This window comes from Pinus tabuliformis, chromosome 6 (assembly GCF_031772625.1).
Source record: "Pinus tabuliformis cultivar Carrire ecotype Pingquan chromosome 6, CPIR1, whole genome shotgun sequence".
Classification (NCBI taxonomy): domain Eukaryota; kingdom Viridiplantae; phylum Streptophyta; class Pinopsida; order Pinales; family Pinaceae; genus Pinus; species Pinus tabuliformis.
In genome coordinates this window covers 964,213,379-964,241,122 of record NC_142292.1, presented here as the reverse complement: position 1 = coordinate 964,241,122, position 27,744 = coordinate 964,213,379, and the positions used below count along the sequence as shown (strand labels likewise).

The window sequence follows — 27,744 nt, the reverse complement described above, 5'->3', positions numbered from 1 at the left end:
AGGATTTTAAGTTATTTGTCCAGATCTTCATGACTTTACTTCCAAATCTTAGGTGTTGGCAACAACATTCTCATGCTTCAGTTAATTTTAATTTTAAAGATTTGATTTTTTTAATATTCCAATACTTTATTTCTTTGCATGACTACCACTCTTCTATTTATGTGGAAAAATATTATAAAATAATGAATAACTACATAATGTTGGAGAGAAAATAGTTGTCATCTTGAATGTTATAAATTAATGAATAATTAGGTATGGTACTAGAAAAAATAATTTTCAACTTTTTTTTTCTTGTCTTTCTTTTTTTAATCTCTATGTGCTCTTACAAAAAACTTCACTCATTGAAGCTCAGTAAAAAATAGAACATGCTCGACCAAGCCTCCTATAATCCTGGTGATAAACATCACATCTTGGGTGGATGGGTCTTTTTCCAACCGATAGGCAAGGTGACCCTAACTAGCCTCAGAGTAGTTACAACAAAAATATTATTATTAATTTAATTTTGTATAAATTAAAAAATATATATGATTAATTTAAAAAAAAAAATGATTAAAAATATATCATTAAAAATTTCAAAAACATAAAATATGTATATCTTTTTTATCCTTTAAAATTAAGTTATCATTTTTAATATGTTCTAGTCAAAATTCACCTTTTAATTTGTTATTACAAAAAATTTAATTGATTTTTTAATAATGAATATAATTTCTATTTTGAGAATTTTAAAATTTAAATCGAAATTAAATTTTAAAAATTGAACTATAATAATTATATATTAATTTATTAAATTTTATAAAATATAATTAATAACTAATAATTTTTAGAAATAAAAAATTAATTATTATTATTTAATTTTAATGTATAAAATTTAGAAATAATATTACCACCCTTGTCAACATATTCTTTTTTTTGATAAGTAAGAGACGAGCCTTTTATTAATCAAAGTAAGTTACATAATATACAGAGTGCCCCAGACAGCAGGGTGGAAAGGAAGAAAAAAGGACCGAAACAGCCAGGCCTAAGAAGCGCTAACTGACTCAACAACAACATAAACAGAGGTCAGCAAGCAACTAGCTCGAGCAATCCCCGCCGTTGAAGACAGAATCCCGATCCAACGGCCAGTGCAGAAATTGCATGGCAAAGAAGCCCGGGGGTTAACCGCGCGAAGGGAGTGGTTTCCTCTCTCCTCTTAATGCCACGCGTCATCCCTTGAATGGAATCGCAAGCAAAAACCAAAAAACCAGAAACCAACATAGTGCCGCGTGAAAACCATTCAGAGATATGGGATCTGTGAACGTGGTTTTGCGGAGCGGCGGGCCCACAGAGGGACCCACCAAGGGCCAAGTGGCTCCAGGCTGACCAACCCGACACCATCACTAGAAGGGGACCACCTGACCAAGTCGGGTACGAAACCTTTGAGTAACCAGCACGACTAATCCCAACCGTTGAGAGAAGCGTCCCGATCCAACGCCCCTCGGAGATATCGCACGACAGAGAAGCGCGGGGGTTAACCGCACGATGAGAGTGGTTTCCTCTCTCATCACGATGAGAGTGGTTTCCTCTCTCATCACGATGCTACGTGTCACCCCCTGAGTGGAATCGCGTGCTTTTTCCACTAAACCAGAAACCATCCGCAGCCTGCGCGATATACCACTTGTGGTTTTGCGTTCGTTCCTGGCCGGTCTTTCTGCGCCCGTTCGCCAAGTGATGACCGTCCGTTTGCTCCCACCGGCCTTTCTGCGCCCGGCCTTTCCGAGTTGTCCATCTGGAGTCGCCATCAGCAATCCGCCCTTTCTCCAGTATCAGCGATGTCCATCCATAAATCCCAATCTGCATTTGCCAGAGTGAAACAATCCTCCCGCAGCTTCCCGACAGGAAGTAACTCCCATGGATGCCGAGAATCCCTGTCCTTATTGGTCACTCCTTCATTGGCCAACCTATCTGCAAGCATATTTGCCTTCCTTCTAACATGAACAAATCTTATCGTTTTAAGTATTTGTAAGTGCGAGTGGATACGGTGAAACACCTGTAGCAGCTGCCAGTGCTTTGACACTTTATCTGGCGAGGTTCCATTTTGAATCTTCTTGGCTGCTTTGATGACCAAATCCGAATCTGCTTCAATTATAACATTCTGTAAATTTGCCTCCACCAGGATCTCCATACATTGATCTAGTGCCAAAAGTTCAGCCATATTATTGGTACCCTTTTCCAGGTGGCCATGGAAAATATATTTTATAAGCCCCTCCGGATCCCTGATTGCACCCCCGAAGCCAGCTTTCCCAGGATTGCCCTTAGAAGCTCCATCAATGTTTACTTTGAAGAAGCCCTGTGGAGGGGGCTGCCAACCCCTATCTCCTATGTTTATTGTTCTCACGTCCTTCTTTAGTCCTTGAGGGTTGATGGATTGAAGACCCAGATTAGTAAGAATGTGTACCTCATGAGGCAGAGGAGGATTCGAAGGATTTGATCTCAGAATGCTCCTAACTGTTTCCTTGAGCTGTATCAAAATCTGATTGATGATAAGCAGGGGCTCTCTGGCTTTATTTTTAAAGATCCGCATATTACGTTCTTTCCAAATATTCTAGATGACAAAGCCTGGTACAAGCATCCAGGCCTTGTTGATGATCTCATTCTCTGAGAAGTTCTTCCTCCAGTTTGTTAAAGTATTGGATATACTGAGCCTGTCCCTGTCGGTCTGTCTGAAGCTAGAGGCCACCCAATCCCAAATTTTATCAGAGAAGGAACACAGATTTAGAAGGTGTTTAATCATTTCCTCATGCGAGCCGCAAAGGTGACATTTAGAGGGGCCGATGAAGCCTTTCTTAAGAAGGTTTTCCCAAGTGAGAATTTTCCTTTGATGGACAAGCCAGATAAACAATTTTATTTTCATCCACTGAGGAGTTTGCCACAAATCCTGCCATACTTTCTCAGCATTTACAAAGTTAAAACCTATGACTGTCTGTTTAGCCTCTTTGAGGTTATAGTTGCCTTCATTATTCTTACCCCATCTTAATTGGTCAGGTAAGGAGGAAACCAGAATCCTTCTTTGCTCTAAATCCTTGGCAAGGACCTCTGCCATGGCCTTCAAAGGGCTCTCTTCATTGTAACTTAGGTCCTTCCATTTCCTCCATTTTTCCTTGTCCCTCCCCTGATCCCAGAAATCTTTCACTAGTAAAAGACCTTTGTTGTCTGTGTCTCTCTTAAGGGCTGCTAGATCAATCCTGTTCAGGATGGGTTCCTGTTGCCAACTGTCCTCCCAGAAGCGAGCCCGGTCCCCTGCTCTAATTTCCCAAAAACAATGGTGCTGAACAATACTTTTGTTCTTCCACGCAAGGTTCCAGATGTGTGAGCCCCTGATTTGTCCGGTCATTCTAATGTGATCCTGTTCCTGCCAATGCTTGGCGTACTTTTGTGTCCAAAGCTTGGCCCAGGGTGCTCTCGGCTCCTTGATCCATTGCCACCAGAGCTTGGCTCCCGAAGCTTGACTTAGAGTTTTCGGATCCTCTAGCCCCAAACCACCATGGCTTTTGGGCTTGCAGAGCTTGTCCCAGGCAACTAGGGCCCACTTATTTTTCTTTTCCCCTCTACCCCACAGAAATTTTCTTTGAATGCTTCTTATTTGCTGCTTAATACCTTGAGGAGCAGGGATAGCTGCAAACATGAAAATGGGAATGGCCTGCAATACCGCCTGAGTGAGCACCAGTCGCCCTACAAAGTTTAAAGCTCTGCATGTCCAATTGTTGATTTTGTCCTGAAGTTTGTTTAGAATTGGTTCCCATATTTGCTTACACAGAGGTTTGTCAGTAAGAGGAATGCCAAGATATTTGGAGGGCAACTGTTCCCTTTGAAAACCAAGAATCCTGGTGATATTTCTCTGTATAGCAATATTAGTGTTAAAGAAGAAAACTTTGGACTTGTTTTGGCTTACCTCTGTGCCTGCTGCCATAGTGAAATCGTTTAAGATCTCTTTGATTGCCCTTGCCTCCCTAACTGTGGGTACACCCTGCAGCATAGTATCATCCACAAATTGTTGATGAGTGTTAGCCTCTCCATCCGGGGTGAGCTTGATCCCCTGAATTCTACCTTCAACATTTGCCAATTTGATTGCCCTACCAAGCCCTTCCATCATGAGGACAAAGAGGAAGGGAGAGAGCGGATCACCTTGTCTGAGCCCTCTAGAGGGTGTAAAAGTGTTAGAGGGAGCTCCATTAAGCAGAATGGAGAAACTGGTCGAGGTGACTAGTGCCATAACCCATCTTATCCAATTTTGGTTAAAGCCATATGCTTTTAGAATGGCTCTAATGTAAGACCAGTTGAGTTTGTCATATGCCTTCGCAAGGTCCAATTGAATGATCATACCTGCTTGCTTGTTTCTTTTGAGAGAGTGTACCACCTCATGTGCTTGGATGATGTTGTTGAGAATCTGTCTTCCTTCCACATAGCCTGTTTGCTCTTCTGAGATGAGCGAAGGTAGCAGTGGCTTGAGTCTGTTGGCTATCACTTTGGAGATGATTTTATACACCACATTACATAAGGCGATGGGCCTAAACCCATCTGGAGTAATGGCATTCTCCTTTTTGGGGATTAAAGCTATAAAGGTCGCATTCAGAGCTTTCAGAACCTTTTTGTGTTGTCTTGAGTCTTCCACCACCTCTAGGATGTCCTGTTTGACTGTATCCCAGCAAGCTTTGAAGAAATCAACATTGAAACCATCTAGGTCTGGTGCTTTTCCATTTTGCATTTCCTTGATCACCTCACTGACTTCCTCTTCCGAGACTGGCCTGTTGAGATTGTGGTTGTCCTCGCTAGTGACCAACTTGGGAATGTGCTGGGTGATCTTATCAATGAACCTAGATCTATCTTCCATAGGCTCCTTTGCAATGTCAGAGAAGTGTTGTACTAGGGTTGATTCCATGTCCTTGTGTGCGACAAGCTCCATACCTTGAGAATCCTTTAGCTTTGTGATTCTGTTATGTGCCCTGTGGGCCATAGTGGATTTGTGGAAGAACTTAGTGTTCCTTTCTCCCTCTTTGATCCATTGAATTCTAGATTTCTGTCTCCAAAATGTTTCCTCTTGAAGGCAACGCTCCTCCCATTCTTCCTACAGAGAATCAGTTAGGTTCTGTCTTTCCTCATTGAAGCCCTCTGTGATGTTGATCTGATTGAGTTCCTAGAGTTTTTGTTCAGTACTTATTCTGGCCTTGATGATATCCCCAAATTCCTTTTTGTTCCAGTCCTTAAGTTTGGATTTAATGTGTTTCAGTCTCTGCTGGAGCATGTACATCTTGGTACCCTGAATATTCAAATCCTCCTTCCACCAATTGGCAATGTTACTGGTGAAATTGGGGTGAGAGAGCCAGGCATTTTCGAATCTAAAAGGCCTATTCCTCGGAGTGCCCATAAAGGAAGCTTCTAGCTGTATGGGCCAATGATCTGAGCCTCCAAAGGGCAGAATGGACGCTGTGATGGCTGATCCTGTGAGGATGAGATCCTCAGAAACGATAAACCTATCCAGTTTTGATGCCACTTGGGAAACCCCTCCTCTTTTGTTGTTCCAAGTGAAGGTTCCATTTATAGTCTCGGTATCCACCAGTCCCATGTTCATGAGGAAATCTTGGAAGGCTTCAGAGTCTCTGCCAAGCTGTCTAGTGCCTCCTTTTTTTTCCGAGAGAGATCTTATCATATTGAAGTCACCTGCAAGTATCCAGGGTATATTGGGATAACGTGCTTTGAGACCTTCCAAGGAGGTGAGCAGCTTGAGTTTATCAGCTTGCTGTTGAGGGCCATATACATTAGTTATCATGTAAGTCTCCTTGTCACCTACGGGACTACACACCAAAGAAAGATAGTTCCTGGACGCTTCAGCATCCAGGATTCCCAATTTCTGTGGATCCCACAACGTGAGAATCCCACCTGCAGAGTTATTAGCTTTAACTTCCAAATAATCATACTTGATTAACCATTTATTATGAATTTCCCTTATTTTCTCCATAGAACATTTTGTCTCCTGAATAAAGACCATATCTGGTTTTACTTCTTTTATTCTATTGCTGAGATTTCTCTGTTTCCTTCTACTACCTAAACCTCTAATATTCTAGGTTGTAAGCTTCATTAAGAAAGGTTGGTAAAAGAATAGCTGGTAAGATCTTTCATCTTACCTGAGTTAATCAGTAGTTTCCCACATTCAGTTAGCAGTTCATTTTGTCTTTTCCTTCCTCTTTTCCTTCCTGAGTTTTTTGGAGATAGTGTCTGCGGGTTCTCCATCATTTTGACCCCACTCTGCTCTTGGCTTTCGTGGTTTCTTTTGACACCAGTTCCCTTCGATTGTGCCCTCCATAGATAGAGTTGTTGGACTCGATCATAATCTTCTTTTGGCAATGAGTCCACTCCTTTGTTCTTTCCTTGTTCCAGAAATTGTTCTAGATCTAGATTTTCCCTGTCTAGAATCTCCTGCAGTTCATGATCCTCCGTACCTGCCTCACTTGGGGTCATCTCATGGTCCTTGCCGATCTCCATGTAGCTTTGTAGCTCCTCTATCTGCTAGTTGTTTACTGGGATATCCTCCATTTCAGTTTCCATATCCTGCTCCTTGGGGACATTCTCCTTGACTTGGGCTGTCTCCACGCTCTCCTCCACTTCCTCTAGGATTTTGAAACTATTGTGTCTTGTCTGTTTGTCTTCGCTTGTCTTCTTATGTGATCTTTTACCCCCTTTCCCTTTGCCCCCAACCTTGGTAAAACCCTCATGATCTTTGTCCACAGAGGTTTTCCCATTGCTTTCCACATTGTTTGTGGGGCAGTCTCTAAATAGATGGCCATGTTCATGACATTTGCGACATCTGAATGGTATGTGCTCATAGTCTACCGTTTACACCCATTCCTCATCATATACTTCTAAGATTATTGCTTCCGAAAGGGCTCTAGATAGATCCATTTCCACACATATTCGGGCGAAGGAGGTATATTTACCTTTGAGAGTTGCCTCTGATATTTTCAGAAAATGCCCCAGCTTATTGCCTATAGTTTTCAAGGACTCTGGTTGCCAGTAGTCCAGAGGTAATGAGTATAGCCTGATCCAAACCGGTACAGATGTGAATGTTTCACGTTCCGACACAAAGTTCACCGTCCAAGGACGCATGTAGAGTCCTGCCGCAGCGTAGAAGTAAGGTCCCCCCTCAAACACTCTATCTTTGTCCTCTAGGCTCGCAAACACCACCGTGAAGAAGCCCTTAGAACCTAGATGCAAATGTATTTCTCCCTTGGGCTTCCAATGGCTCCTGATCCAGATGTATAAAGCCCTCTCCGTTGGCCATAACCCCATGAACTTGCAGATGATCGCATGTTCTCTCATATGGTCTCTGTGCACTTGAATCGCTGGATCACTTAAAATGACCCTGGGGATGATGCTCGATTTGGGTTTGCAGACTCCCGTAGTTTTCGTATGAGGCATTTTCCTGCTGCTGCCTTCCTTCTCCCTTTCTTGACTTGATTTCTGTTGTTTTTCTTCCTGATTCTGGATCTCATTTCTTCCCACTGTTTCCTTGCCTCTTGTTTCTGAAATCTTTTCCATCGGTGTTTTGAACTGCTTACCTCCTGCCTCCTTGTCTCCCTCCGTGACGGCTTGACTGTAGGAGGGAGCGGCGCTCCCCTTGCACGACCCGCCATAGAACCCTAAAACCAAACTCGGCGCCAACTTCAAACCTTTCTCAAGTTGCAGAGCTCCTCCGGGTCAATCTCGTTTCCGATAATCAGTACTCATTTCTCCTGTGTCAACATATTCAATTAACTTATACATTTGTTTTATTTAATTATAAAAATATTTTCTATCTAAAAGAAAAATACGAAACAATTTTTATTAAAGCCAAACTACATAAATGGTTGACAAAATCCTAACATCATAGTCTTCATGCACTAATATATTTATGAACATGTTTGTTTGGTTTTTTTTAATGGAATGGATAAAAATATCTAGATTAATCCAAAACCATTTATATGCTTTAGTAATTTCAAAGGCTTCAATGTTTCAATATAGCCACAACATGATTTTCTTGTCTCTAGAGGCTTTTTGAATTGCAATTTTATATTGAAATCTTCCATATAATCTACAAAACTTTAGCAAAAAAAAAGTGCATATTTGCACTACAAAAGAACATAAAGCCCAACTTATAGAGTAGTTACCAAATTAATTTAAGAGCTTCGAGATGTGCTTCTCTGCACGTGTTTCCTTCCTTAGCCTCTGCAACACCCACTCTTCATAAGCGAGATACATTTATGTTTGTTGGTTTGGTTTCTCTGTATGAACAAATGGTTGGGTAGACCTAGAGCTTTATAAATTGGATTCTCACTATCCCTTACTTGTGTTACTCTTCGATATGATAAGAGATATTGAGGTCTACCTACCTATGTTGTTTGTTGTATATATATATTTTTCTATAAGTTTACCTATGTTGTTTGTTGTATATATTTTATCTTTTTATAAAAAGATACTTTTACTTTTAGCAATTGTGGCTAGCACACAATACAATCAACATCATAAATACTTTTTTTTACTGAGCAATTGTGATAAGTATTTTTTTTTCACTTACAGTTGCTAGTTCAAACTTGGAAAGACATGGAACTTTCTTAATTCCAAACAGCTATATAACCGTAAATACCTATCACAATTGCTCAACAAAAAACATTGTTACTATATTGTAATATCTCAAATCAAATATATTCTTGACAACCATAATTAATGTTTCAAATATTTGAAAAAACTTTCAAACTTAAATTTATTTTGCAACGACTCTAAATTCTTGTCAAAACAAAAAAAAGATATAATTTGCTTTAAATTCAATATACATTATTTTTTATATATAATTTTCTTTAAACTCAATATGCAGACTATTTAAGATATTTTAATGAAGAATCCTTCTAAAAAGACTAAAATTAGCCATTATGTTCTTTCCCTCTAATCCTTTTGATTCTTCCCAAGACTTTTCCCTCTAATCCATTTGATTCTTCTGGAGGAATAGATATGTGACTATAAATATTAATGAGTTAGAAGTCCCTGAATATTATTTTTAGTTTTATGGTGTGGATAGATATGTGACTATAAATATTAATGACTTAGAAGTCCCTCAATATTATTTTTAGTTTTATGATGTGGATTGTATTGTGTGCTAGCCCCATCTGATAAAAATAAAAAGTATTTTTTTAAGACAATTGTAGATTTGTTCATAAGGAGAAAATTCTCTCACTTATGAAGAAATTGAGAAGACAATACACTGATACTCTCTATCTTAAAATGGTCATATTGCATTAAAAATTTCCTTTTTCAGTCTGTAATCTAATGCACAAATGTCAGAAACAAAAACAACCTATGGACAAAAATCAGTAGTTGAAATGTAATCTATTACTACCTTCAACTTTGTCTTCCAAACTAAGGTTTTACTCCATGTAAATTTCCAGCTGCCTATTATTTTCCAGAAGTCCAAAACTTACCATGCCACAAAAGCTACCCACATGGACCGTTGAGGCACAAAGCTGCAACATACATGGAACTGAATATACAGACAGTTGATTAAAAACACATGTGAAGGGATCCTTGCAACACGTACACAATTTCAGTGGCTCTGGGATGGATGTGTGGAGCTTCCACCCCTCCCACAGCCATGTCTATGCGAGCCATGACGATTATGAGCGTGTTTAGTTCGGGCATATCCTTTATGTTTTTCAATATGAAGTTCACTCTAGGTGTTGGTGGCGTGCACAGGGCCGATGTCATGAAGTGTTGTGAGGAAGCTTGAGTGGGATTCAAGCATGGCACTTCGTTCACAAAAATAGAAGTCTTGTGTCTGTGATGCAGTAATTCTGCAACACCTTTGGATATCCGTGGATTAGCATCGAAATTCTATGAATTTACAGAGCACCATTCTATGAATTTACAAAGTAGTCTGAAACTATCGCCTGCCATAGTGAGATGTTGAAGCAAATATAGAAAAGAAACAAAACACATTGTTTATTGTTTTTGAAGAAGGCACTGTTATTTTTCAAGATTTCATTTTCCCACGCTCAATTTAAAATCATGGAGCATGGTATCATGCATGGCATCACTTCTGCCATGACATATACGGAGACCAAAAGGAGGTCAGGAGGTCGTCTAGATGCTCACATGACATAGGGGAGAGATGTCTAATGTTGTGCAGGGACCAGTAATTGATATAGTATTGGTCCCACCAAACCACCATAAATTGAGACTTTTGCAACCAATATTTAAACAAAGATAAATAACATTAAGTGTAAATAAGTATTACTTTATGTCCAAAATTTCCCAAAACATTGACTAGGCCCACAACTGTGTATAAATAGTATCTTAATACTTAAGAGTGCAAACCATATTAACCCAACTAGAAAATAGATAAAACCATAAATGCTTCCAAAATGGTCTATTCCATAAGTACAAAGTAGCAGTCACTTCAAACCCCACTCATCAGAATTGAAGCTTTGTATCCCAAATAAATATACATACCTGCACATAATAAAAGTGAATGTATGTCAGCCATAACTGCTGTGTTGTTCAACATTTAAAACCCCTATGTTCAATAAATGACACCCAACCCAATAACATTTAAACCCACTTTGTTCAATAAATGACACCCAACCCAATAACTTCAATAAATGACACCCAACTCATTCTATTTCTCATTAAAACAAATCAAAGCACATGGATCAACAAATAACAAACTCCCAACCATTAGATCACATCAAATTAAATCCATACCGCACATTCAAAATGAAGCCATTGCAATCCATGTCCATCCTTACCACCAATTAAATTCAAGTGCCAAAAACTATAAAAGAAGTTCAACCACTGTTGAAGTTGCATGCTATGCTTTCAAACTATTCACCAACCTTCAAGACAAACATCACAGAACAATTGCCAGTATATCCAGGTTAGTTATATCAATTACAACACATTTTTCCAGGTTAGTTATATCAATTCCAACACATTTTTCTTACAGCTCTATTTTCATTTCTCACAGTTCTTACAAATTCAGTTTCAGTTTCATGAAAATCAACACACAACCTACAATTCTATTTTCATTTCTCATAGTTCTTACAGTTTCAGTTTCATGAAAATCAACACACAACCTAGGGTATTCTCTCTTAGGTCCATAATGCTTATTTTAAGGGATGGATAAAGACTAACAATATAGAAAACTAATGGGACGTTATTAATAATATCAAGTTGGTAAATTAAAAAAAATTAGGTAGATGAGACAAATTAATGAAGAAAATGACTCTAGTCAGTACATGAAGAGAAACAGGGTGTCGCTTGTTGCCTTTAGCACATCAAGAATGTCATGTTTAAACACAGAAGCAATATGCAACAATAAAAAGTTGAGTGAAAAGAGAGGAACATGTTGAATGGGGATTTCGACAAAGAAACCCTGAAGAACCACATAGGTAACCTAACATATTGAAGATTCTGAGTTAAGCGCACGAAGGCTCTGCAACCTAGGGTTTCTGAACAACCCTGCAACGGAGCAGTTTGAACATCTCTGACGCCGCCCTCCGTCCGCCTTCCTCACTGAAGCAGAAGACTACTGACATAGTTAGATCGGCAATGGCGTCCCCTCAGGGGGGGGCTTAAGCCCTCCCCGTCATCGGAAAGGATCCCCCTATTAGCCTCCTGTTGCAACAGGGTTTCATTTTTCATGATTGACATTTTTACATGCCAAATATGTCATACTTGGCAAGCTGCAGTGTTCCATATTTCCAGAAGATACCATGAGAGTGTGCTAGTCCAAATGCCACTGCCGAGGTCCCATTTTGATGAGTTGTTCCAGTTTTGAAGAGTTTTCATTTAAGGGAGGTCCAAACAGTCTAATCTTGGTCTCCCTAGGTTTCAATTTCCTGTTGTAGAATATAGAGAATGCATCTGTCCAAACAGTTTAATCTTGGTCAGATTTGTAGATAGGTAGAGAACCAAAGGGACCCAACTGTTTAATCTGGGCCCTGGCAGAGATAAGTGCAGATTTAGATAGGAAACATTCAAAAGAAAAATTGTAATTCCGGGTCTGCAAGTCTAAGTGCACCCTACTCAGAAAAGAAGAAAAAATGTTAGGACAATAGGCTGGGTAGGTAGCTGTTTGGTGGCAGAATGATGACTGATGATAAATTTTGTGTCTCACAATGTCTTATCTTTTTAGATCACAGTTATCAGGCAGTTTTATTTCAAAGGAGGTACTCAAGCTGGAATTCACTAACCTCCCCTTCTTCTCATTTCCCCCAAGTCACTTACTAACATCCCCCAAGAGGTCAAGATCTCCTTGAGCCTCTCAGTTTCATCATCTCCATGACATTCGCCTTGGTGAGGATCTGCTTCACCCAAGGATTGCTCACTCATCTTCTGTGAGCCTTCTTTTCCCAACAAAGCCTAAGGTCTCATAACTTAGTGCCCTCTGTTCATCTCCATATTAACTACTAACTTTATTATATAACTCCCTATCAGTTTTTCCCTTCCCCTATTAAAATCATGTATATAAAACTCCCTTATGTAAATACTCCCTCCCGGGCATTATAGCCATAATTCTACTGAGTCCGGGAAATCACAGTCCATCTGGGGCTGTCTTTAGCCCATCCGAGTCATTAAGGAGCTAGTTTGACATCTGGTCAGCTAGTAACCTCTCCCCTAGCCCAAAAACCCATTAAAAACCTCAAAAAACCCATTTTTGCACCTGTTCCCTACGTTCTGTACATAAAATATTAACCCCGCTCGTCAAAAAACACATATTCCACCCTCGTCCCTAAGTTCGAATGTAAATATATCAACCCGCGCCTTTTTAACACATAAAAACCCCATTCCCTAAGTTTAAACCCACCCGCGCAAAAATTAAAGGAATATTCCTGCGCATATGCCGCCCCTTATCCCTCCGTCATATCACACTCCCCGCCAGCCGTTGGATCGCCCGCCCCACAGATCAACGGTGGGCGGGCCATCCCATCCCCGACTTGCTCGAAGTTTAGCGTCCGGGAGATGGGCGGTATTACCGCCGTACCTCCCGCCACGCGTCAAGCGTTGGGCTGTGGCGGAGCCCTCTCCCCCGAAACCACCGTTGTCCATAAGCGGTGCGCCACAAAACCGCTTACCGCCCGTGACGTCACATCCCACGTCACCCCCTGCACAATCACCTCTTACATCACCCCCCTGTCCAGTCACCATGTCGAGTCACCTGCCTGCGTGGCCTCCTGCCACGTCACTGCCACGTATCCCTGCCATCGTACCTGCTACGTCACCATCCGTACATGATGACGTCATGCTGATGTCATCCCGCCACGTCGTCCTGCTAACGTCACCCGCCGTACAATGTCACATCATGCTGACGTCATTAACAGTTTTTGGGCGCAAAGGCGCGAAGATCGCACTTCAGAGCCCCGAAATCCGATTCTAAGGCAGTTTTTGATGAGAATCTTCAGGGAATCTTCATCGCAGGATGTTTTAGGCCGAAATGGAGAATCTTCAAGGAATCTTTCGTTACGCAAGCTCCAGGAAGCCAGAAAGGCCCAAAAATGATCCATTTTCTTCGCAGAGTTTACCGAAAGGAGCATTAAACAATTTCAGAGGATACAGAGGCCGAACAGCGACCATAAATGCGTGATTAGACCCACAGCACATCAGAAAAGCAGTCCAGATTTTGTCAAAGAGTATCAGAAGAAAGAAAAGACGCCAAAGAGTAGCAGTAAAGATTTTTTAGGGGCTCGAAGCACCTGTATATTAATGAAGCCCCCAGAAAGTCAAATCAGGCATCATCAGCCCATCCTTACCCTCAAATCACCATTAAGGCATTCAAAGCACAGGACAGCAAAGAAGCAGAAACCCATGCACATTTATTTCAAAAGACACTGCACCAAGGCACCAAGGACTACAAAAGTTATTCAGTTTTTGATACGGCCGGCCCCAGCGCAGCCCGAGTTATTGCATGCATTTATTTCTGGTAGAGTTAGGTCAGTTAATTATGACCTGATTAGGTCAAGATGTAATAAACAATTCTGTAGATAGTTTTGCCCTATATATACCACCCTCAGCATTGTTTTAAGGGTTGGTCAATTGAGAATTTTCACTAGAGACCCGCACTGTATACCTGACTGTTTCTATAATCAAAGATTGCAGAAAGCTTGGAGAGAAAACTGTTTGTTGTAAATGAATGTTTTGGAGATTGAAGATGGAATTCTTGTGCTGCAGCCTGAAACAATAAGTGCATCTTACCTCTGTTTTATTGTTATCACTATCTAAATGGCAGAAAGAAAGAATAGCTTAGAATTAGTTTAAATACTCTATATGCTCAATTTCTGTTGTTTCTTTATGTTTTCCTCTGAATGAATTGGTTATGAACATGAATTCCTTCTGGCTCATGTTTACCCCGATTCACCTGTGTTTGCCAATTATCTAGGGATTCTTAACTGCCCCTAGGTAGCGCTCTGTTACTTCCCACTGCTAAGTTGATTGAGAGATTATTAACTGCCCCTCATCGCTTAGCATTTCTTTCCATCACTTAGACCTGAAACATTGTTTCCTGCGCAGCTGTCTTGCTCCATTTTCCCTCTGTTGTGACCAAGTGAAAGCACCAGCAGTCACACTCCTCGACTCCACGCCCAATGGTTTGAAACTTCCAAACTATGCCTTGCCTCTCTGTCTGAAAACATCAATTTTCCCACCAAAAACAAAACAAAAACCCTCTGAACTCGAGACCTAGCCTAAAATCCTTTTAAACAAAGCTAAATCATAAAGAGAGAGCCCTCTCTGATTGCAGGTTGGCTAGAACCTGCAGTCCAAAGTTGGTCTGTGGTTACCTCGGCCGTATCCTTTTCTAGAGCTTAAGGACAACCTGAGTGATAACATAATGGCGACTCCACTGGGGAACTTCCTCAGATAGTTTCACAAAGAAGGTAAGAAAGCTCTACCGAGACCATAAATCAAACCTTCCAACTGCTGTTTATCTCTTAAAACTACAGATGAAGCCTGAATGTCAGCCAGGAAGCCTTTGAGACTGTTTCTTGCTTTGCATTAACAGGAGTAAATAAATGCTGCTTCAGTCAATCTTCATGCTAGTTTTAAGTTACAAACAAGCTGTCCCATATTTTTATTAGTCCCTTGATGATTACAAAAACATTCCCAGGAAAAATACCCAAAAAACAATTCGGAAGCTGGCTCCCAAGAAAAATCCACGATATACAAGGTCAAATCCAGATCCCAACCCTCCAGCTGTTTTTGAAAACCCTAACATAATCCCCAAAATCATTAGGAAGCAAGAAAAACAGGAAAATTCTGCTGATTTGAGCCCTGAAACAACGTACCCTAGCTGTTTTCCGACTCCTGTCAAGGTTTTGTTCCGTTCATCCCCTATTTCCATCAGTTCATCATCTACATCCCATAGTACCCCTTCCACACCTTCATCCACTGCACATCCTAACACTACTGTTGTTTCTAGCGTCCCAGTTACTCCTGTTATCCCTGTTACTCCAGTTGTTCCACTTATCCCCGTTGTTCCACTTATACCTGCCAATATGGCTAATAGATATGCACCCCTGCAATTACCTGCCAATGCTGGGGCTTTACCTCAAGAGTACCAATCTAAAATCACATATTTTGACAGCACCAGTCCTTTCACAGCCATTCAGCATACCAAAAAGATGCAAGTTTATTTTGAAAACTATGAAATAGATGATGATAGTGTAAGAATGAGAATTTTTGTTCAGAGTCTGACAGGTGATGTTAGAACTTGGTTCTGATCACTTGCCGCAAATTCCATAACCACCCCAGATGAGCTCTATCAATCCTTTACCAACAGATGGGAGAAAAAGAAAGACCCCTTGCACGTACTAGCCGAATACGATACAATCAAAAGAGGCCCTCAAGAGACTATTTTGGAGTACTGTGCAAGATTCAATAACGTATATAACGCAATACCACAGAACTTAAGACCTCCACCAGACCTTGCTTTGTATAAATTTCCGGATGGTTTTGACTCTGATATGGCATATCAGTTGAAAGAAAGAGCCCCTGCAACTCTTGAAGACGCGCAAAAGGTTGCTGTTACCGTAGAGACTAACTTAATTGCCAAGAGAAACAGAGAGAGAATGGAAAGAAGAACCACCTTTAAAGAAGAACCCTCAGCCTTTGACCAGAAGCTTGATGCTATTATCAATGGCCTGCAAAGACTAGGAGAAAGAGTAGAAAATGTTGAGAGAAAAGCATCATGGGAGGGACAACAGTCCAACACTATAAAAAACCCAAATTTCAGAAAGACACAGAACACAAATGCTGTTAGGCCTAACCAAGACCATGATATAAGACCCCCGTTTCAAGATAACTATGTTGAAGGTTCTACTTCAAGTGAACCTACAGATGACTCTCACATGAACTTAATGGATCTAAAGGGTGAGCATCAAACTTTCCTAACACAAGAAGACCAAAACGAACATGACTGTAATCAATTTCAGACTAAATCTGGTGAGTCTTTCGATTTCAAACAAGGTTATGATACTGCTGTGTATGAAGTACACAAACAGTATAAGCTCAAAACTAGGACCATTGACATCTCTGAGCCTAGCAAGACAAAGGAAGGTAAACAACCCAACAAGGCTAAAAACAAAGCTGTTGTAACAGAACCAACTGATATAACTGTCCCAAACCCACATCAAGTGACTGTAGAAGATATAACAGACACTCAACCTTCTGTTGAGCAGCCTCTGCCACCTCCCTCTTCAAAAGAAAATTCAAACAGCGTCCCGCGAAGCACTCCTGAAAATGTAAAGCCGCAAGCAGAAATTTCCCGTAACACTGATAAGCGAGACCAGATTGCCGAGAATGCAAATGAAAAAGAAAAAACTGCCATTATCAACAGCAAAACTCCACTAGAAAAGCCCTTTAACTTAGAGGCAGAAATAGGAAAACTCAAGATAACCATCCCTCTATCTGAACTTGCAAAACACGATGTATATAGGCAACGAATTCAAAGGTCACTTCAAATTCCAGAAAATAAGGATGATGTAAATGTTTTAGACGACACCCCAGAGCTGCTATTTGGCCCAGAAGTTAACGGAAAATCAACCCATGGACCTGTCCCACCCTTTTATGTCAGCTTGCACATACATGATAAAGTTTTACACAATGCTATGTTTGACTCAGGGGCATCGCATAATCTTATGCCCAAAGCAGTTATGGAAAAATTGAATCTTGACGTTACAAGACCTTACAAAGATCTGTACTCATTTGACTCAAGTCAAGTGAAATGTTTAGGCCTCATCAAAGATTTGTGTGTCTCCTTAGTCCAATATCCCAACAAGACCATCCTCATGGATGTAGTGGTTGCTGACATTCCACCAAAGTACGATATGCTCCTGTCAAGATCATGGGGAGCAAAGCTCCAAGGATCCCTTCAATTAGACCTTTCCTATGCTACTATTTCAGTCTTTGGGCAACCAAAGAGACTGTACAGAGAAATGCTCATGAAGTATGTAGTGAGGAGTGAAAGTAAGCCTGAAAATTTTCCCATTTACTCAATCCACTCTGATATGGATTCATTTATTTTGTTTAATGATGATACAAATGTTTCAATTGGTAATGAGTCCTTCACTCTAGAGCAACAAGCACACATCAACGAAGAGTCGGTCGCACATACCCACGAAACTGTCACAGCAGCTGATGCAACCAGCCCACCAAAAGAAGTTCCCCAAACAGAAATTTTAAATCTGCCCAATCCTGAAACAGCTCAAACTCTTGATATTGACAATAAGCAAGAAATCACATGGTACCTAGAGTTTGATGGCTTTGTTAACAAGTTAGGAGTAGGGGCAGGTGTTTGGATTCACAACACGTATAACAACCATGCAGAAGGACATGCCTAGAGACTGAACTTCAAATGTAAAAATAACATGGCAGAGTATGAGGCTCTGCTTTTAGGCCTTAAACTGCTAAAAACTCTAGGAGCTGTAAAAGTGTCTATCTCAGGTGACTCTGACCTAGTTATACAACAGATGAAAGGTAATTTTGTTACCAATGACAATAGAATGAGAGCTTATAGGACTGCTGCTACTAACGTACTCCAGACATTCACTGAATTCAAGCTTGACAAGATTTCTAGAAATCACAACATTCATGCACACAACTTAGCCACCTTTGCTAGTACATGCAAGCTTCCTTTTGACCCAAACCATCACTTCACAGCTGAAATAAAACATAGGCCCGCAATCCCAAATAACGTTAAAGATTGGCAAGTATTCGAAAATGATGCCCAGATTAATAATTTCCTCACCCTAGAGTATGAGTTTTCGAGTATCGACATTGACATGGATGCCATGACAGACCCAGAACAGCAAACAAATCAAAATCAGCAGGCTGTAACAATTGCAACAGCCAAACAGATCTTGAAACCAACTATTTTTGACAATGAAAACATAGAACAACTGAAACAAACACAAGTAGAAGAAATAGACAAAACAGAGGCAGAAATCATTGAGCTAAAAGACAATTTTTTGCCTGCTGGTCTAACCCCGCTAGAAGACATGTTTGACTCTAATGACGTTCCCAGAAAACCAAAATTGCAGCCCATAAACACTGAGATAGAAGAACACAACATCGGGACACCAGAAAATCCGAAAATGATCAAACTGTCCAAAAATCTACCACCTGATAAAAAACCCAAGTACATTGATTTATTCAAAGAATTCCAAGATGTATTTGCTTGGAGCTATGAGGATTTAAAATCCTATGATACATCAGTGATTCAGCACACCATTCCTTTAAAACCAAACCAGAAACCCTTCAAGCAGAAACTTAGAAGAATTAACCCCATGCTTCTTCCCCCGATTGAGAAAGAAGTAAAGAGGATGTTTGAAGCAGGCATTATAGCACCCATCAGATTTTCCGAATGGGTATCCAATCTTGTCCCTACAAGAAAAAAGACAGGTGAAATCAGACTTTGTGTAGACCTTAGAAACTTAAACCAAGTCTCCTTAAAAGACCACTATCCTTTGCCCAAAATGGACCACATATTGCAGAGAGTAGTGGGATCATCTAGAATCTCTTTACTAGATGGTTTTTCAGGTTTCAACCAAATACTTGTTCACCCAGATGACCAAGACAAACAACTTTTACCACACCCTGGGGAACATTTAAGTATGTAAAGATGCCATTCGGACTTAAAAACGCTGGTGCTACCTTTCAACGTGCAATGGATATTGCTTTCGCCAAAGAAATACATGACTTCCTAGTTGTCTACCTTGATGAATTAACCCCATTTTCCAAATCTGATGAAGAACACCTCAAGCATCTCAGGCAAATTTTCATGACATGTAGGAAATATGGCATTTCCTTGAACCCCAAGAAATCTTTGTTTGGCCTTGAAGAAGGCAAATTACTTGGCCACATTATATCAAAGGATGGGATCAAAATCGATCCTGAGAGAATACAGGCCATCCTCCAAATTCCATACCCCAGAAACATAAAAGAGCTACAAGCATTCCTTGGGAAAATCAACTTTTTGAGAAGATTCATTCCAAATCTGGCTGAATTAATAAGACTGTTAAGCAACATGTTAAAGAAGGATGCCAAGGTAAGATGGTCCCTGGAAGCCAAGCAAGCATTTGAGAGTATCAAATCCGCCTTAACCCAAACCCCTGTCCTAACTAGTCCACAATTTGACAAAGATTTTATCATATTTTCGTTTGCATCAGAGCATACAATAGCCGCTGTCCTTTTGCAAAAGGATGAACAGGGAGCTGAAAAACCAATCGCTTTTTTCAGCAGAGCTTTAAGAGACGCCCCGTTGAAATACCCAATCATGGAAAAACAAGCCTACGCACTTGTTAAGGCCATCAAGGATTTTAGAGTGTACATTTTATATTCACACGTGATTGCCTATGTCCCACACGTTGCTGTAAAAAACATATTGACCCAAGACGGACTAGAAGGCAAAAGAGGTAAGTGGATTGCAAACATACTTGAATATGACATAGAAATAAAACCAACCAAGCTGATAAAGGGACAAGGTTTAGCTAAACTGATGTCCGAAACAAACTTTCAGGCCTTAGACATAAACCAGCTGGACAATGAACCGGAGCTGGCGACTCCACAGATCAGTGAAATCTTTTTACAATCCCCATGGTACGCTGATATATGCTTTGTATTGTCAAACCTGTGTGCTCCCCCAGGATTGTCCAGAACCAAGAAAAGATTTTTGAAAATGAAGGCTTTAAAGTTTTGTGTTATAGATGGTGCTTTATTTTGGAAAAATCATGAAGGTATATTGCTTAATTGTTTAACCATGAATGAAACTAATAATATCATGAAAGAATTCCATGTAGGTGATTGTGGAGGGCATCTCTACTGGAAGTCCACTGCTGATAAGATTCTAAGGGCTGGTTTCTATTGGCCCACTCTTTTTGCAGATGTAAAAAAGTTTTCTATATCATGTCACAAATGCCAAATTTTTGAAGGCAAGAGAAAATTGTTGCCCCTGCCCCTTAAACCAATCTCCACCGAAAAACCTTTTCAACAATGGGGTCTTGACTTCATTGGAGAAATCCATCCCTCTTCCTCAGGCCAACACAAATGGATCCTAACAGCCACCGACTATTTCACTAAGTGGGTTGAAGCCATTCCCTGTTAACAAGCCAATGACACCATCATTATCCAATTCCTTGAGTGCAATATCCTTTCCAGATTTGGCTGCCCTAAGAAAATCATCACTGACAATGCTGCTGCCTTTAAATCCAAAAAGATGATCAATTTTTGCCATAGATTTCATATTACCTTGGGCCACTCCACAGCTTATTACCCTCCAGGTAATGGATTGGCAGAATCTTCAAACAAGAGCCTCATTAACATCATAAAGAAGGTGCTAGAAGAAAACAAGAAGAACTGGCACAAAAAGCTGGTAAATGCCCTATGGGCAGACAGACTTTCAAACAAAAGATCCATTGGGATGAGCCCTTATGAGCTAGTATATAGCATGGAGGCTACATTTCCTTCATCCCTGGGCATTCCTACTATCAAGCTGTTACAAGAGATTCAGGCTGAACCAAATGACATTCAAAGAAGGATTACTCAGACAATTCACCTTCAGCAAACCAGAGAACAAGTTTATGACAGAGCTCAAATTTTGCAAGAAAAGCTCAAAAGGATGTTTGATAAGAGGGCTAAAGCTGAAGATTTCAGTATTGGTGACACAGTTCTGAAGTGGGACTCAAGAAGAGAAGACAAGGGCAAACATGCCAAGTTTGATTTTCTATGGAAAGGTCCATTTGTAATTTCCGCTGTTCAGGGAAACAACACTTATTTTCTCAGATCTATGGAGAACAACACTGTTGAAGAAGGCCCTGTGAATGGCAGGATGTTGAAACATTATCATGATCCTTGTTGTTGAAACAATGCAAATTCTGTAAATATCTTTGTACAATATTATTTGTAAATACCAGCACTCAGTTTTTATTTTGTATAAACCGGCCGATTGTTTGAGGAATAACAGTAAATTCGGTGAGGACGCAGCCAATGCAAATTTTCCAGTCTCAAGAGTATCAAAACAGAGCAAAATTTTCAGTTCATACCAGCACCTTGCTCTAAGAAAAAGCAAGGCAAACACAGCAGTTTGATCCGTGTCCCTAAACTGTTTTAAAAGGCATGTTCCAGCAGCATTATACATAAGAGATCAAGCACGCAGAAGAAAGCAGGCGATGCTGTACAATTCACAGTAACTCAGTTGGGGAGGAGGTTGTCTATAGTTCAAAGTTTTACGTTTTTTCAACAGCCAGAACAAAGAAGAATTTCCCAGTCTACAGCAACAAACAGAAGATCAAGGCAGTCTGACCTGCTGTTCTTGACTTTTCACAAGGAAAAGCCATCCCCAAGTGGAGCCACTGTTAGCCTCCTATTGCAACAGGGTTTCATTTTTCATGATTGACATTTTTACATGCCAAATATGTCATACTTGGCAAGCTGCAGTGTTCCATATTTCCAGAAGATACCATGAGAGTGTGCTAGTCCAAATGCCACTGCTGAGGTCCCATTTTGATGAGTTGTTCCAGTTTTGAAGAGTTTTCATTTAAGGGAGGTCCAAACAGTCTAATCTTGGTCTCCCTAGGTTTCAATTTCCTGTTGTAGAATATAGAGAATGCATCTGTCCAAACAGTTTAATCTTGGTCAGATTTGTAGATAGGTAGAGAACCAAAGGGACCCAACTGTTTAATCTGGGCCCTGGCAGAAATAAGTGCAGATTTAGATAGGAAACATTCAAAAGAAAAATTGTAATTCCGGGTCTGCAAGTCTAAGTGCACCCTACTCAGAAAAGAAGAAAAAATGTTAGGACAATAGGCTGGGTAGGTAGCTGTTTGGTGGCAGAATGATGACTGATGATAAATTTTGTGTCTCACAATGTCTTATCTTTTCAGATCACAGTTATCAGGCAGTTTTATTTCAAAGGAGGTACTCAAGCTGGAATTCACTAACCTCCCCTTCTTCTCATTTCCCCCAAGTCACTTACTAACATCCCCCAAGAGGTCAAGATCTCCTTGAGCCTCTCAGTTTCATCATCTCCATGACATTCGCCTTGGTGAGGATCTGCTTCACCCAAGGATTGCTCACTCATCTTCTGTGAGCCTTCTTTTCCCAACAAAGCCTAAGGTCTCATACCTTAGCGCCCTCTGTTCATCTCCATATTAAACTACTAACTTTATTATACAACTCCCTATCAGTTTTTCCCTTCCCCTATTAAAATCATGTATATAAAACTCCCTTATGTAAATACTCCCTCCCGGGCATTATAGCCATAATTCTACTGAGTCCGGGAAATCACAGTCCATCTGGGGCTGTCTTTAGCCCATCCGAGTCATTAAGGAGCTAGTTTGACATCTGGTCAGCTAGTAACCTCTCCCCTAGCCCAAAAACCCATTAAAAACCTCAAAAAACCCATTTTTGCACCTGTTCCCTACGTTCTGTACATAAAATATTAACCCCGCTTGTCAAAAAACCCATATTCCACCCTTGTCCCTAAGTCCGAATGTAAATATATCAACCCGCGCCTTTTTAACACATAAAAACCCCATTCCCTAAGTTTAAACCCACCCGCGCAAAAATTAAAGGAATATTCCTGCGCATATGCCGCCCCTTATCCCTCCGTCATATCACACTCCCCGCCAGCCGTTGGATCACCCGCCCCACAGATCAACGGTGGGCGGGCCGTCCCATCCCCGACCTGCCCGACGTTTAGCGTCCGGGAGATGGGCGGTATTACCGCCGTACCTCCCGCCACGCGTCAAGCGTTGGGCTGTGGCGGAGCCCTCTCCCCCGAAACCACCGTTGTCCATAAGCGATGCGCCACAAAACCGCTTACTGCCCGTGACGTTACATCCCACGTCACCCCCTGCACAATCGCCTCTTACGTCACCCCCCTGTCCAGTCACCATGTCGAGTCACCTGCCTGCGTGGCCTCCTGCCACGTCACTGCCACGTATCCCTGCCACCGTACCTGCCACGTCACCATTCGTACATGATGACATCATGATGACGTCATCCCACCACGTCGTCCTGCTGACGTCACCCACCGTATAATGTCACATCATGCTGATGTCATCAACACTTTTTGGGCGCAAAGGCGCGAAGATCGCACTTCGGAGCCCCGGAATCTGATTCTGAGGCAGTGTTTGATGAGTGATTTGCGCCTAAATGGAGAATCTTCAGGGAATCTTTCGTTACGCAGGCTCCGGGAAGCCCGAAAGGCCCAAAAATGATCCATTTTCTTCCCAGAGTATACCAAAAGGAGAAGAAAACAATTTCAGAGGATACAAAGGCCGAACAGCGACCATCAATGCGTGATTAGACCCGCAGCACATCAGAAAAGCAGTCCAGATTTTGTCAAAGAGTATCAGAAGGAAGAAAAGACGCCAAAGAGTATCAGCAAAGATTTTTTAGGGGCTCGAAGCACCTGTATATTAATGAAGCCCCCAGAAAGTCAAATAAGGCATCATCAGCCCATCCTTACCCTCAAATCACCATTAAGGCATTCAAAGCACAGGACAGCAAAGAAGCAGAAACCCATGCACATTTATTTCAAAAGACACTGCACCAAGGCACCAAGGACTACAAAAGTTATTCAGTTTTTGATACGGCCGCCCCCAGCGCAGCCCGAGTTATTGCATGCATTTATTTCTGGTAGAGTTAGGTCAGTTAATTATGACCTGATTAGGTCAAGATGTAATAAACAATTCTGTAGATAGTTTTGCCCTATATATACCACCCTCAGCATTGTTTTAAGGGTTGGTCAATTGAGAATTTTCACTAGAGACCCGCACTGTATACCTGACCGTTTCTATAATCAAAGATTGCAGAAAGCTTGGAGAGAAAACTGTTTGTTGTAAATGAATGTTTTGGAGATTGAAGATGGAATTCTTGTGCTGCAGCCTGAAACAATAAGTGCAACTTACCTCTGTTTTATTGTTATCACTATCTAAATGGCAGAAAGAAAGAATAGCTTAGAATTAGTTGAAATACTCTCTATGCTCAATTTCTGCTGTTTCTTTATGTTTTCCTCTGAATGAATTGGTTATGAATATGAATTCCTTCTGGCTCATGTTTACCCCGATTCACCTGTGTTTTCCAATTATCTAGGGATTCTTAACTGCCCCTAGGTAGCGCTCTGTTACTTCCCACTGCTAAGTTGATTGAGAGATTCTTAACTGCCGCTCATCGCTTAGCATTTCTTTCCATCACTTAGACCTGAAAAATTGTTTCCTGCGCAGCTATCTTGCTCCATTTTCCCTCTGTTGTGACCAAGTGAAAGCACCAGCAGTCACACTCCTCAACTCCACGCCCAATGGTTTGAAACTCCCAGACTATGCCTTGCCTCTCTATCTGAAAACATCAATTTTCCCACCAAAAACAAAACAAAAACCCTCTGAACTCGAGACCTAGCCTAAAATCCTTTTAAACAAAGCTAAATCATAAAGAGAGAGCCCTCTCTGATTGCAGGTTGGCTAGAACCTGCAGTCCAAAGTTGGTATGTGGTTACCTCGGCCGTATCCTTTTCTAGAGCTTAAGGACAACCTGAGTGATAACACCCCCAGTGAAGAACACGACAGAGCCAATGGGTCCAGAAAATGTAGATTCGAATAATAGAGATACCCCTATGCAAGAGACGACAAAAGCCTCTGCTGAACAGTCAGAAAAATGCAGTGAAGAACAAGAAGAAAAGCAAGGGCAACAGATACCGCCCAAAGTCACCTCAGCGACATGCAAACCCATAGCAGCTGAAAGACCCAAAATAGAACTTCCCAGCCATAGAATCAATGAACACATCCAGTTCATGAGGGACCATGCGCTCATTGGAAAATTTATTGGATTCTGGCCGACTGAAAAAGCTCTGCAAGGATGGATCTCTGCCAAATGGAAACCCAAGGGACACGTCACCCTGCAGCTAGGACCAAAAGGGTTCTTCACGGCAATATTCATCTGCATCGAAGATCGGAACAGGGTCATGGATGAAGGTCCCTACTTCTTCAACTCAGCTGGTTTGTACTTAAGGTCCTGGGTAGAGAGATTTAACCCTGACAAGGAGGATCTCAGCTGGGCACCAGTATGGATAAGGATGTACTCGCTCCCATCGGAATATTGGGACGAAGAATCGCTAAGAGACATAGGCAAGGGGCTGGGGGAGTTTATAAAAATCGCTGAAGAAACGAAGCTGCGTAGATACACATCATATGCTCGTATTTGTGTCTTCATGCACCTGGATCAAGCCCTCCCGGATTCGGTAAGTCTCTTCCATGATGACTATGAATGGATACAGCCTTTGGATTTTGAACATGTTCCCTTTCGTTGTCGTAAGTGTCATGCCCACGGGCATCTGTTCTGAGATTGTCCTCTAAATGCCAAGCCCCAAGCCGCTGACCCCTCAGACAAATCGGCCCAGGATGGCTTCACCAAAGTTGTCCATCGCAAGAGATCGCACAAAAGACCTACCACTGGGAAGAAGCCCCAGCAGAATGCAGCCTCCATTCCCTCTACAAGCAACAGCTTTGAGGTTCTTGCCAAATCTTCTGAAGACAGTCCTCAGATCTCTCAGCCAAACCTTCCGCTGATCATCCCGTCCTCATCCCATCCGCCTTCTGGTTCCTCTCCCAACCCCCTGCCCCGAAAAGAGAATCCTAGAACTCCTGAGGTAGCCCGCAAGGATCCTGATCGAAAACTTAATGAGATGGATGTTGACGGACTCCCCGACCAACTTCCGCCCCTAGCACTTACCTCCGCAGAAAGCAGTCAGACGCAACACATGGATGAAGAACCAGAAAGCATAGATTTGCGAGGACTTGACATCTTCGAGCTTGAGCAAGCTTGTAAAAAGAAAGACTACGACAAGATTCAAGAGCACCAGCTCAGTACACTGGAAGTCATTATCTCAAGGGCTTACCAGCAACATCAACTGGGCATACAACCAGGTAGTCAGTGGGATGGAAGCTTCCTTCCTAAAGACTCCAAAAAACGCGGAAGAAAGACGGATCTTCAAAGAACTATTGCAATAGGGAAAATCCTGGTAGACTCAGGCAGATATGCTAAGCTGACTAAGTATTACAAATCCACCACCAATAGTGAACCATGAAGCTCACCTCATGGAACATAAGAGGGCTCAACAGCCCCGGGAAACTCAGGATGATAAAAAACATGATAAAACAGGAGCAGCCCCAAATTTTCTTCTTGCAGGAAACGAAATGCAATAGCAACACTCTGGGCAACATTCTTTCCAGAGCATGGCCGGGTTGTCACTCGGTAGCGGTGGATGCTTCGGGGGCCTCTGGAGGATTGGCTATTGCTTGGAACACACAAGCTATAACGCTTTCAGATTTTCATGCTTCCCATCACATCATTCAGGCTACTTTTCATATAATTGGCACCAACATTCATGGCCATCTTACAAATGTTTACTTCCCACAGGAGACAAGAAAAAAAATTGCTCTTCTAGATACAATACAAGCGCTTAACCTCAATAGAAACCATCCACTGTGGATCATTGGCGGTGACTTTAATATGATCACCAAATTGGAGGAAAAGCGGGGAGGACGCGCTAAGCTGGACTTGGAAAATAGCCACTTTAAAGAATTCATCCAAAATAATATGCTAATTGATCTGCAATTTTGCAACGGAATGCACACATGGAGCAATCGCAGGGCGGGAAAACATCAAATTGCTTCCAAACTAGACAGATATCTCATCTCTGACAATGCAGTGCATCTGGGGGGCGACATCACGGCATCAATTCTTCCATTTGCAGGCTCTGACCATTGGCCTATTGCTATCCAATGGCAAAGACCAGGAAACTCGATCAGGCGTCCATTCCGATTCGAAGCGTTTTGGCTCACACACCCCGCTTTCAAAGACTTCATCAATTCCACTTGGAACAATTTCCCTGCACCTGAAGGTTCAAAAATGTTCCAGTTTCAACAGAAACTCAAATTCCTGAAATCCCGAATCAAACAATGGAACCAAGAGATTTTCGGCAACATATTCTAGGCTCAACAAGATCTTATCAAAGATATGAAAGATCTCCAGCAACAAATTATTACAGAGGGATACAAGGAAGGGATTTTGGAGCAAGAGAAGCACATTCACAATCAACTGGAGGAGAGAAGACGACAGGAAGAAATCCTCTGGAAGCAAAAATCAAGGATTAGATGGCTGAAAGAAGGAGAAAGGAACACTAAATACTTCCACAGA

The 27,744-nt window shown here is 41.4% G+C and overlaps 2 protein-coding genes across 2 annotated transcripts; one reads left to right on the top strand and one right to left on the bottom strand.

Moving 5' to 3' along the window:
• Window positions 1-5,170: 5,170 nt before the first annotated feature.
• On the bottom strand, window positions 5,171-5,599 carry LOC149262192 (uncharacterized). The gene has a single exon (XM_089375675.1). The coding sequence runs from the start codon at window positions 5,597-5,599 to the stop codon at window positions 5,171-5,173; it is 429 nt and encodes a 142-aa protein (XP_089231801.1).
• Window positions 5,600-26,628: 21,029 nt separating this feature from the next.
• LOC149262191 (uncharacterized) lies at window positions 26,629-27,540 on the top strand. The gene has a single exon (XM_089375667.1). The coding sequence runs from the start codon at window positions 26,629-26,631 to the stop codon at window positions 27,538-27,540; it is 912 nt and encodes a 303-aa protein (XP_089231793.1).
• The last annotated feature ends 204 nt before the right edge of the window (window positions 27,541-27,744 follow it).